Source organism: Hippocampus comes, unplaced genomic scaffold, assembly GCF_001891065.2.
Source record: "Hippocampus comes isolate QL1 unplaced genomic scaffold, H_comes_QL1_v1.1 scaffold85, whole genome shotgun sequence".
NCBI classification, from domain to species: Eukaryota; Metazoa; Chordata; class Actinopteri; order Syngnathiformes; family Syngnathidae; genus Hippocampus; species Hippocampus comes.
This window is the reverse complement of record NW_017805540.1, coordinates 3,041,824-3,054,979: the sequence shown is the minus strand read 5'-3', so window position 1 is coordinate 3,054,979 and position 13,156 is coordinate 3,041,824. Positions and strand designations below refer to the sequence as shown.

The 13,156-nt window shown below is 39.2% G+C and overlaps 1 protein-coding gene across 1 annotated transcript in view; it reads left to right on the top strand.

Moving 5' to 3' along the window:
- LOC109521172 (acid-sensing ion channel 1-like) overlaps positions 1–4,763 on the top strand; it is a 29,744-nt gene extending 24,981 nt beyond the window's left edge. The window contains exons 11-12 of the mRNA XM_019878833.1: positions 709–761; positions 4,503–4,763. Coding sequence (XP_019734392.1) covers positions 709–761; positions 4,503–4,581 — 132 coding nt within the window. The 3' untranslated portion in view covers positions 4,582–4,763. The remainder of the gene's footprint in view (positions 1–708; positions 762–4,502) is intronic.
- Positions 4,764–13,156: the final 8,393 nt, after the last annotated feature.

The window sequence follows — 13,156 nt, the reverse complement described above, 5'->3', positions numbered from 1 at the left end:
TATAATTTTTTTTTTTAATTGATGATTTAATTTAGTGATCTGCTGTTACTCCCCGCCTAATTTACCTGGTAACAGTGGAACATGGAGTGTACCAGCACTTATTTTTTTTTCCCACTTAAAGCACTGGAGATAATGACACACAAATTGTCATAATTTGAATAACATCCTATACTGTATGCCACGCTTTCATTATATATATATATAATTTTTTTTTTTAATTGATGATTTAATTTAGTGATCTGCTGTTACTCCCCGCCTAATTTACCTGGTAACAGTGGAACATGGAGTGTACCAGCACTTATTTTTTTTTCCCACTTAAAGCACTGGAGATAATGACACACAAATTGTCATAATTTGAATAACATCCTATACTGTATGCCACGCTTTCACTTCACTCGTAACTTGTAATATTTGCTGCATTGTGCATCATCCATGTCATACGTTCATCATCTCCGCCTCCTCTTCTCAATGTTTCTCATTTCTCAAAAGACACCTCACCAGCAAAGTGAAACTCAATTTCATTTAATACGTTGACTTCCATCGACTTGTCATCCTTCAATACCTCGCCTCATATAACACACATGCGACTTCATGTGCAGCGCCTCCACTTTGATTTTTTTTTTTTTTTTTTTAAACACCAAACGCATTGTGCTTTACTTTCATCTCAGTCACCCTCACCCATCTTTCTTTTCATGGTGTCTATTCCAGGAGTTTCCAGAGAACCCAAGCAGCCCTGGTGTCACGCCTAATCATGCCCCCAGGTAGCACACCACCACCCCTTCGTTGCTATTAAGCGCTCCCACGCTGTCATTAAAGCATCTCATGCATCCTCATTCAACCCCCCCCACCTCCATGATGTCACACTCGTTATAAAATGTGGATCTTACTACTAGAAACAACATAAAAAATAAACAGAAGCAATTTCATTTACGACATTACATGCAATGCAAGGGTGTCCAACCTTTTTTGACTGAAGATCTACGTTTCAAGCAGCCAACCTCCTACGAGGTGCACACAGACCCATCCCCCTGTCCCCGGGCACACACACAAACACATGCACGACAGGATGAGCAACAGCCATAACGGACCCACACGTGAATGAAACTGAAAAATAAAGTGCACACAAGAGTTTGTGAGTTTGCGAAAAGGACACCTAGTGGGAGAACTTACACGGAGGCAGGGATGCACTTTTAAAACATGCAAGTGCAGAAACCTCACTATTGTAGCTCACGTGTACCATTTTAAAATGTTTCTCCTGGCGTTCCGGGAGATTCCCGTTCTTTGCCACTGCCATTGGTGAGTTGCAGATGAAAGAAACTTTGAATAAGAATAAACAAACAAACACAAAGCATAGAATAAAAAATAGATAGATCTCAACAGCTCTGCAATTGCAGACTGCTGACCGCTAATAACTTCCGGTGAGACTGGTCATCCGCTACCGTAGGTCAAAGGTGACCTCTTTTTTTTTTTTACCGGTAATTTTATTTTATTTTTTTATTTTTACATGTTTTTTGTGTGTGACTAAAACTGATAGGATGATTAGGGTGCAGTGTACACGAACACGAAAATATATAATATTAAGAACACGCTCAAAAATTCCCCCCACCCTACGATTTCCCCTACCCCCTCGCAGTTGACCTGGGACCAGTCCAATCAACTGGTTGGGCACGGCTGCTATAATAATTCCACTAACCCTCCACATGTGAATGGTAAAATATAATGGTATTTCATAAGAATTATTATAATTGTAAATTATTTTATGTATTTGTACTTTATGTATTATGTATGTACTACTCTAATCTATTTTTTAATAATTTCATATTATGTAGCATTTTATTAGTTTTTATCGTTATTAGAAAATACAAAAGAATTCCCTTTTTTCCTTGATGGGGAAGTCAACCTCAAAATTTTCTTTACAATATGTTTATGTGCCTTCACTTGTCTGATTGATATTGTGTTTGAGGACTATGAGTTAAGCAGCAAAATCCAACTGTTTTTCGCCATCCCAGGGGGGTGGCCATTTTGCCACTTGCTGTCAACTCAAAATGGCATCACACTTGCTCAGGGCTCAGGTAACAACCATCCACGTCTCACCTGTTTTCTGAAACTGAGCCGTTAGGCACTATGATGTCATTTTCAGTTGACAGCAAGTGGCAAAATGGCTGCACCCTGAGACGGACAAAAAAATGGCTGGATTTAACTGTTTAATTGATATTCCCAAAACACAATTTTAATCAGAATGCCATGTTTTGACTAGTGGTGCTGTAGGGAACATATTCTTGACAAGAACATTTTGGTTTTGTCTTCCCCTTTAAGCAAATTGCTTTTCAAATAAATCCCGCCAATTTTTTAACACACACCATAAAGGAAGTGAGAACTAAGGTTCTGAGCTAAATTTATTCCCATTCAAATGCACAAAAACACAACAGAATGCCAGACACTTGCCACCATGTTGAGATGATTGCATCGTCAACACACAAATTGCAGGGTTGAGGTATTATTATGCTTACTTGGCGGACTTGGGAAACCTCACGACATCTGTACTTCAATATTCCTCTTGTTTACTTTTTTTTTTTTGACCGCACCCTTTTTTGGGCAACAAACAAATTAAAGATGAGGTACAGTATTGATATACTTACTTGGGCAGCCTGGGGAACCTTATTCCATTTCTTGAGCACCAGTCAGTTTTACAAGAATTTACCAATCTTCAATATTAACAACAAAGCTCATTTATTTATTTATTCCTACAACAGCTCTTCTGTCATCTTTACATTCTTGATTCAGCAAATTAGTCTAAAGGCTATTAATTAATTGCTACCATATTAGCAATAAAAAATAGCTAAATTATAAAAAAGCCAGTCTACCCATAACGCTATAAAAGAAAAATTTAAAAAAAAGAAAAATTAGCCACCGTATACACTGCACCTCTTAATGTGGCGACCCAACATTGTTTTCCTGCCTCGTCATAGCGTGCAGTTGGGGGGAAAACACACACACACACACACACACACACACACACACACACACACACACACACACACACACACACACACACACACACACACATTGGTTGACGTACAGCAGCTAGCATGTGTGTTTTTACTCAAGGACAGTTTGCCTTTAATTCACTTGGGAAGCAGTCAGGGTGTGAATCTTCTCTTCGTCGGCTTTACGGCCGACTTGAGTCGGTTTGATTCGACACAAAGAATTTGTTTCCGCGAATAATGGTGCTTGCCCCTTGTGAAAACACATTACATAGTCATTCAAAGGTTGTATTACTTTCCCGTCGCACAGAGGTGTTTTTTTTAAATGCTGGAGCACAGATACCATCACTAGATGCATTACTTTGGGATGTTATCCACCATCTGAAAAGATTTCGTTGTCGGCGGGAAGCTTTGACAGTATGACTGGCAACAGCTCAACCCGCACAAAATGTTCATGGTGCATACCCTTTTTTCTCATTTAGTGACCATCGCTTTATTAACCATTTCATGCAGCCTGTAACCTGATAACATGATAAGGCGTCCACTGGAGTAATCGCTGTCCCTGAAAGGGTTAAATACACCACATGTCCCAATTCATGAGCTTGTGCGTCATTCAAAAATGGACGCAGTAAATTGGCGGTGACTCATCCAAATCGATACCATATACCAGTTAGTCCACGGGTGCATCATGGATGAACACGTTGGAGTGCCCTTATCCATATTAAAAAACAAACAACAAATGTGGTATTTTGATGGGAGGGAATGGAGTGGATTAATTGCATTTCTATTCATTTCAATGGGAAAAGAGGATTTGAGAACTGTCAGTTTTGAGTTACATGCTCGTATGACTTCAGAAATCTGAGAATATTTCCTGTGCATAGGCTAAAATTCCCAGGATTTGGACAATTTCATGTTAAAGGGGAACGAACATGAGCGAGAATGTGTTGTATGCGCCCCACTAATCTAAAAACCGAATTTTGATCAATTTTGCGTTTGTGGAATGAGAATAAAGCAGATTATTCGGTCAATTTTCATCCATCTCTGCGGGCCGTCATTTTGGCCAATGCTGCCCTCTGCTGTCGACTGAAATTGTCATCACCTTTGGACTCGCATTGCAAACATCACATGACCCCCCCCCCACTCCCCCAAAAAAGCAAAACAAAACAGTCGTGACAACATATTCTTGCTAAAAAACATTTATGTTTAGTTCCCCTTTAAACAATGTCTCTAAAAGCTGAACAGATGATCAAAATAGTTGTCAGTTCATTTGATAATCGATTAATTGTACATTAATCGATTAATTGCTGCATATCTATCCATAGATTAAAAATGAAGACTAAGATTGTGCTTTTCCTTTTCTCCCTCCTTTTCCCCTCATGTTTACCTGTGCTTCACATTCATCAACATCATCATCATCATCATCATTCCTTGGTTTGATCCCGTTGACTCAATCTTGCCACCTCCGCCAACCCCACTGCCTCCCGCCCACCACCCATTTCCCTCCCCATGTTTCCGCAGAGCACCTGTGACACACTCCGGAGTCACTCGGACAGTCTTGGATTCACGCCGAACATGTTACCTCGTCACCCGACTCTAGGCAACTTTGAGGAGTTTGCTTGTTGACAACCTAATGTTTGTGTTTTTTTTGAGGGAGGAGGGTGGGGGGACTTGACAGCAAACTGTGAAACAATTGGTATATTTATCAGAGAAAAACAAGGTTGAAATGTACAGTACTTTATCAATGCCTGAATAGAAATAGAATACTATCATCAGAAAAAACAACTTCCGAAACAGAACTCAGGTTTAAATGCAACATAATTTATTCATGTTTTTCAAAATGTCACTTTTCAGTCTCAATGTGTCCAAAAAGGAAGTGAAGATGCTACGTGACCAGGAAGAAAAACACGCGAGCTGCTATGTGTAGCACTGCACAGTCTGAAGCATCTTCTCCAGAGTTGAGTGTTGCCTTTCAGCTTGAATCCATCATGACGTCATTTATGCTAATAGGAAAGGGGGCGGGGGGAAGTGTGATCATTGACCTAGCGTCACACGTCTAGCTCATATCGCAATGTTTGTGTTGTTGTTCGGTCATACTGAGAAAGCTGAAAACATCTTTTGTTGCCTTTCTGGATAATGTCAATTGTGTCTTATCTCATTGCTATGAAGGAGTATTGGGACCACGCTGAAAGATAAAAATTGTTGAAATATGAGGACAACAGAGTGAAATTATTATTATTCGAATGGAGTTAAAATGCGACAATAAAGTCCTCGTTTCTTCCTGGGAAAAACAAAAATCTATATTTTGAGAATTGTCATAATTTTAGCGAATTTGAATGTTAAAATCGTACAAAATGTCAATGTAACAGCCTCACCTGAATCATTTTGTCATAATTTTTGTTAAAAATACTTCGGGTTTAGGTGATCAAACACACTTGTTATTTGTAGTTAAATTACATATTCTGACAACCTTATCGTTGTAACAATTTCCGGTACTCTGCTCATAATATTCCAACTTTTTCGAGTAATATTGCATTCCAGTGGTCCTTCGCTGTATTGCAGTTCACCTTTCGCAAACTTGCTATCTCGCGGATTTATTTTCCAGTGCAGTTTTGCATGCTGTTTTGTACAGCTAACAACCCGATTTGTGTCCTAAATGACTTCCTGTTTCTTATAGTGTACAACAGTGACTTTATGACGATAATCGATTCTCCCACTTTTACTAGTTTATCATAAAAGTGCATATTTTATAATATAACTTTCTTTTTGTGTGATTGTAACTAGCGTTCTTGCAGGTTCAGTCTCATAGGATTAGTTGTCATCAGACTATAAATGTATTCCTGCAAAAGGATGACTTTGTAATGCTATAGTATAAATATCGTCTTGCGAAAAACTCGTATGTCCATTTTTGTCATTTTGTAAACGTTTACATGAATGGCTGACATCACATTGAAAAGAATGTACTGTACCTCAGAATCTGCTCAAATCGTTTCAGCGGCATGGCATTTTTTAATCCCTAGAAACTGCTTCATTTTGCTATGTAATGGCTAGGTTTTCTTTTTTGCAGTGCAGAGAGGTTTGATTGGAGCACCATTTCATCGATCAGATCTTCGGGAAATAGATGCATGAAAAAATCTATTGGGTCTCTTCCCTCAATATTCACTTTCCACTGCCCCAAAGGAGGCATGCCTCCCTCAAACTCATTGTTTTTGCTTTTCCAGACGTGTCTGCTTTTTTGTGTTCTTGAGGTGGGACATACTCAGCTCTTTGAGTTTCTTCAGCATCCTCATCTTCCTCAAAATCCTCATTTTTATCAGCATCCTCAGCATCACTGTCACGACTGTTGCCATTTGCCAATTTCTCATTTTTTCTTGTAACCATTCATCATCGCTGTCGCTGACATCATCCTCACTTGAGTCAGATGGTATATGGTTGATTATCCTGTAGGCTTTGCAAGCATGCTCTGCACCTGACCGCTCCAAAACATAAGGATAACAATCCTTACTCTCATATGGGTTTTCTCCGGGTACTCCGGTTTCCTCCCACATTCCAAAAACATGCATGACAGGCTGATTGAACACTCCAAATTGTCCATAGGTGTGAGTGTGAGCGCGGATGGTTTGTTTATTTCTGTGTGCCCTGCGATTGGCTGGCAATCGGTTCAGGGTGTCCCCCGCCTACTGCCCGAAGACAGCTGGGATAGGCTGCAGCACCCTCCGCAACCTTAGTGAGGATAAAGCGGTTGGGAAAATGAATGAATGAATAAAAATGTAATTGATTTACAGCAACAAAAAAAAGTTACTGCAGCTGAATTATTTTCAAAAACAACAAAGTTGCCCCAATACTATAAATCGTAGTCAAAATGTAGCCAATAACGCACAGCGTCCAATTTAGTACACACATGATGAATGGCAGTTTCCTCAAATCACAAAACAATACTTGGATTTCTAACAATATTACTCCTGAGTTGTTGCTTGATATCCCAATTTTTTTATTTATTTTTTTATCTGTAAATGTCTGCCATCTTGTTTTCGGTTAAAAAAAATGGCTCACAGAAGCAGACCAGTGAATGGCAACACACATAAGGGTCCATTTTAGTGGCTGATGCACAACTGTGACATTTAAATGAATTAATATAGGAGAAAAAAAAACATTTGACTAGCTGTCCATTGTAGTAACCGCCGTCCGTCCCTGAAAGGGATAACGTAAAAATTAAAAACGAGACCAAAATGGCCGACTGGTTTTTCACAGGACAGCGCTGATATTGACACTCTACATGTCTTACAAAATACCAATCTAATAATATATTCCTGCAGGATTATGATAAATCATCCTGTAATACTGTGACTATTCTCAAATGTACACAATGAAACTTTTTCTTGTTTACGTACGACACATATTCTCGTAATTCTCTTGACCTGTTGCGCAATTGCTTTTCTTCTCAGCGTGGCCACCATACTTACTTCACATACCAATCAGCACAATGGTGTGCGATAGTAATCTATTGTCTGTAGAGGCTCCAGTCAAAATGGTGAACTGAAGCGTGTGTATATATAACCACAATCAAATGCCATGAAGAAATTCTTTACTGCTCGTTCGTGTCATGTACAAATTACAGGTATGTATAGATTTAGACAGACTGTTTTCCATGTGTCCTTCCACCACACGGATGTAGACCAGAAGTGTCTTGGTGATTAGCACTAACGTGACCGAGAATCATCAAGTGCCGCACACGTTCTGCTCCTTAACGACACAAACGCATTGTACAATTCCGCCCTCGTATCCCGTTGTTATTCTTCTTCGAAATATTCCTGAACATGTAACGAGTCACAAATGACCCTTTGTGATGTAACAATGATCAAGTATAATAAAGTGGATATTTACCCATCGTGTACTCGTCGCTGTGTTGGTCTCTTACTGTAATGTCTCCGATAATCTCAGCAATTGGTTCTTGATAGTCAACTGCTAGTTTGTAGCGTTAAAGTGGTGGTGGATAAATATGGTTTATCAAGAAAAACTATTTGAATCAATATTAATGGTCCACTGTGACACTACAAGAATAATATTGACCCGTTTATTAAAAATCAGCTGCAAGAATGTCGCTCTTTAAAACGCTTAACAACCAAAGTCATGTTAAAAAAGGGTCTGTTGGGGGCCGGGGGTGCGTGAAGATAAATACAACACGGGGGACACATACAAACAAAGTTATAAATTAGCTTTTCAGGCTATTATTTTCATGATACAATCGTGAAACAGGTGGCTGGACAGGAGCACGGGTTTATTTGCTTTTATTGCTTGACAGCAAATAATGTAAAATACGAGTGCTCGTCAAAAAATGTGAATATTGTGGAAAAAAGTTGATTCATTTCAGTAAGATTATTTAAAAAGTGAAATTTGTGTAATGCGTACATTCGTTCCACACTGATACATACAGTGTTCATTCATTTTAATTTAATTATTACATCTGAAAACTAATTTAAAAAACCCAAATTCACTATCTCAGAAAATTAGAATACTGTACTTTAGATGATACAAAGACAGGAGTTTTAGAAATGTCGGCCAACCGAAAAGTATAAACTTGAACAATATGTACATGTACAGCACTCAATACTTAGTTGGGGCTCCTTTTACCTGAACTACTGCAGCAATGCGACGACGTGGCATGGAGTCGATCGGTGTGTGGCACTGCTCAGGTGTTATGAGAGCCCAGGTTGCTCTGTGAGTGGTCTTCATCTCTTCTGCATTGCTGGGTTTGGCATATCGCATCTTCCTCTTCATTTTACCCCATAGATTTTCGATAGGGTTCAAGTCCGGCGAGTTTGCTGGCCAGTCAAGAACAGGAAAATGTTGGAAAATGAAATCTGCATCTCCATAAAACTGGTCAGAAGCACAAAGTACTCTCAAATATCCTGGTAGACGGCTGCATTAACCGTGGACTTCAGGAAACACAAAGGACCAACACCAGCAGATGACGCGGCACCCTAAAAAACATGACTGACTGTGGCAATTTGACAATGGCCTTCTTCAGAGAACATGGCTTTGGACCACTCACTCAGCAGCAGTCCAGTCTTTTTGTTTTTAGCCTAGGCCTAGTTTGTTGTTCAAAAGTGGATTGACACAAGGAATGCGGCAGTTGGAAACCATCTCTCGCATTTGATTTTCACCATATTAAAATTTTCTGAGATAGTGACTTTTTTCAGATATAATCATTTCAAGCACAGGTGTCAAAGTCAAAGCCCGGGGGCCAGATCTGGCCTGCCACATCATTTTATGTGGCCCACGAAAGCAAATCAAGCATGTCTAGTTCGGCGATGCTTGCTCAAATCTGAACCAAAATTTCAAAATTGCCATATGTAATCCACAATAACAGTCATTATTCGTGACTTCTGATTTTACAACTAGTTATCCATCAATTTGTTTTGCGCTGTGTATGTAATATGTGGAGGTGATTCAAGATTGATATGGTTTCCCAAAATTCTTAACAGCCCTCCAAGGGAAACCGTAATTACAGTGTGGCCCGTGACAAAAATGAGTTTGACACCCGTTTTAAATGAAAATGATTAAAACACTTGAAATGTATCAGTCTGTGTGGAATGAATGGATGCATTAAGTTTGACTTTTTGAATAGTATTACTAAAACATGACTGACTGTGGCAATTTGACAATGGCCTTCTTCAGAGAACATGGCTTTGGACCACTCACTCAGCAGCAGTCCAGTCTTTTTGTTTTTAGCCTAGGCCTAGTTTGTTGTTCAAAAGTGGATTGACACAAGGAATGCGGCAGTTGGAAACCATCTCTCGCATTTGATTTTCACCATATTAAAATTTTCTGAGATAGTGACTTTTTTCAGATATAATCATTTCAAGCACAGGTGTCAAAGTCAAAGCCCGGGGGCCAGATCTGGCCTGCCACATCATTTTATGTGGCCCACGAAAGCAAATCAAGCATGTCTAGTTCGGCGATGCTTGCTCAAATCTGAACCAAAATTTCAAAATTGCCATATGTAATCCACAATAACAGTCATTATTCGTGACTTCTGATTTTACAACTAGTTATCCATCAATTTGTTTTGCGCTGTGTATGTAATATGTGGAGGTGATTCAAGATTGATATGGTTTCCCAAAATTCTTAACAGCCCTCCAAGGGAAACCGTAATTACAGTGTGGCCCGTGACAAAAATGAGTTTGACACCCGTTTTAAATGAAAATGATTAAAACACTTGAAATGTATCAGTCTGTGTGGAATGAATGGATGCATTAAGTTTGACTTTTTGAATAGTATTACTGAAATAAATCAACGTGTTCATGATATTTTATTTTTTTTCACGAGTACCTATATACGTTTGGATTTTTTTTTGGTCATATTCTGAATGTTGTTTTGGATAAGATGGAGCTCATTTGAGTGTCATGCGATTCGCTGCCCAGAGAAATTGACACGAGCAGCCCAACAATATATTTATTACATCTAAAAATATGTCTCAGTCATTAGCGACTCACGTGGTTTGCTGGCAATTCTGGATGTCGATTGCTTGAAATCTGCAGTGTAGGTCGGCTCATGTCCAGCGCAGACAACAATGGTAGATTGCGGGAAACAAACCGGGAGTATGTTGCGTTCCAAAAACTCATCTTTTTTTCACTCTATACGAGCACACATTGAAGGGCACAGCTCAGCACTCACGAAACTTTTATAAAGTAGACATTTCGATCTCAATGAATGTATACATGAATGAATTAGGAACAAACCAATGTTTCTCCATCTACATGTGTAACCAACCCAAAACTTAGGGTTGGTGTCCAAGTTTTTTTTTTTAAATTGGGTCCCACACGAAATTGTGGAACTCTTAATAAGACAAATGCAACCATCAAAGTGTAAAGCTGCTTTTTAATTTTTTTTTTTTTTTTTTTTAATTTCACAACGATGTACCCACTCGACTCATTTTGTGATATTGTTTTTGGACTCAAATATTCCAAAATAAATGTCCTCAAATAGTGGCTTCTGCTCTAATACCGTATTGGCCCGAATATAAGACGGTGTTTTTTGCATTGAAATAAGACTGAAAAAGTGGGGGTCGTCTTATATTCGGGGTCTAGACATTATACCCATTCACGACGCTAGATGGCGCCACATATCATTGAAGCAAATGCTGAACTTGACTCCCCAGGCCAAAGTGAACCCCTGCCACAAAGAATAAAAATAAAAATAGCACGAAGAATAAAAATAAAAAATAGCGGTAAGAAGGAAAACAGAAGAAAATAATAGAAGAGACAACAGAAAACGGAGAAACATAGTGACAATCTGAAGAAAAGTGGGCAGCTGAGGAGAAGTTATGATGTAATTTACATTTCAAAAACCAGAAGCCATTCATTTACTAATGTGATTGCACTTTAGATTTGAATGAGGCAAAATAACATGCTTTTTCTCTCAAATATATTGTTGTAATCATTTGTTTTCGATGCAATGTAATTATTTTCTGTATAAAAATTAATTTGGTGTTCAAAAAGTCTTTTTTCAAACTTGAGTCTTGAAAAAGAGAGGGTCGTCTTATATTCGGGCCAATACGGTAGATTAATCAACTGGAATAAATCGCGGCCGCAGATCAACTGCACCCCTCCTTCTCCAATGGCAAATATCAATCGAGCGATGACACTTTGGTTTGTCATATGCTCTAATCACACTGTGCTCCATTTAATCAAGTTAAACAAACAAGATCCGGGTAATTCACTCCTTCTCTCCTCAGTACGATAACATGTAATGGCACTCAGCACCTCTGCCGTGATAGATGGCGTACTCCAATTAATCAACTTGAACAAATAAATGTCACAGCTCATATCAAGGCTTCCATTTTTCACATTAAGCACTGTGCTTCACAGTAGCTGTCCGAACATGACCACACACATGTGAATGCTTATGTAAAGCTGTTTAGCGTATTTCTTTCGTCGCCACGGATTAATAGACGCCATTTTCCGATTAATTACCAGGTCAGCCGTGGACGTAAATAAATATGCCAGCTCAAAAGTCACTTTTCCCTCTACTTTTATTACAAACGACAGCAGCTTCTTTCGTGGTACAACTTGACAACACATTCCGAGTGACAGCATCTGTAAAGCTGACATGTATGGATATTTTGAAAAGGAATTTGGGTTTTAGAATATATACAGTATTATACTATTATTAGTGGTGGAAATTAACTTGCATATACAGCTCTGGAAAAATAAAAATAAGGAAAAAAAACAGCTTTTTTTTCCCTGAAAATAAGTGCTCAAAATGACAAAATTTGTATTTGGTGATTTATGCGCAGTCGGAATCAAACCAAATTGTTCAATATACTCAAACATAAACCTCTAAATTGAAAAATCAGACAAATGTGACTTAATCAGTAGTGTGTTTTCCAGAGCTGTGTATAAGCCTCATTCTAATACCCCTTTTAGACCGCGGATACTTTCTGCAGTTCAGTGAAGAAAAGCCTCTGGCCACCACATGAGGAAGTAATAATAAATAAAGGTTCGACAACACCATGGTGACCGTTGTACTTTCGCTGCTGTTGAGTGGGGCAGAAGTGTTGTCTGCCCTAAGTTTCCATGGAGACTCGGCGAAAATGTGTTGCAGTTGTCCAATTTTGCCTGGCAACAAGCATCCCAAGCCAGCTCTGTTGCTTCACCCTCGAGCTGGCTGAAATGTCTATTTTGGTCAACTTTCCCAATAAATGACTATTTGTGGTGTTTGTATGGTTCAATATTACTCATTTTAGAACAGAAAGTTGATGTAAAAAAAAAAAAAAATTTAAAAAGAATGTAGTTTACCCAATTTGTTTGTACAAGTGTAGTCCTCTACCGGTGAAATGAGTGCAGTCGGTAGTGTGTGGGAGAAAACAGCAGCTTTGGAAATGGTGTTTCCAGGGGGGATTGGCCTGCGTGGAGCTGCTTCTATTGACCTGCTAGCGTGACGGGAGGACTGGATTGATTGGCGGCTGATGTTGAGCCGGGAGACCCTGAAGGATTTAAGGCGGGCAGAAGTCGGCGAAGTAAGGATGCTGCAAAGCTTCTTCCGCGGAGATCCTCTGGACCGGGTTACATTTCAAAAGGTTCTGTGTGGGAGGACAGCAAAGATGGTCAACTAGGGGTCAAAGATTTTCCACTAAGTGCCACATACGGGAAAATGGCGGAACCGGGGGGGGG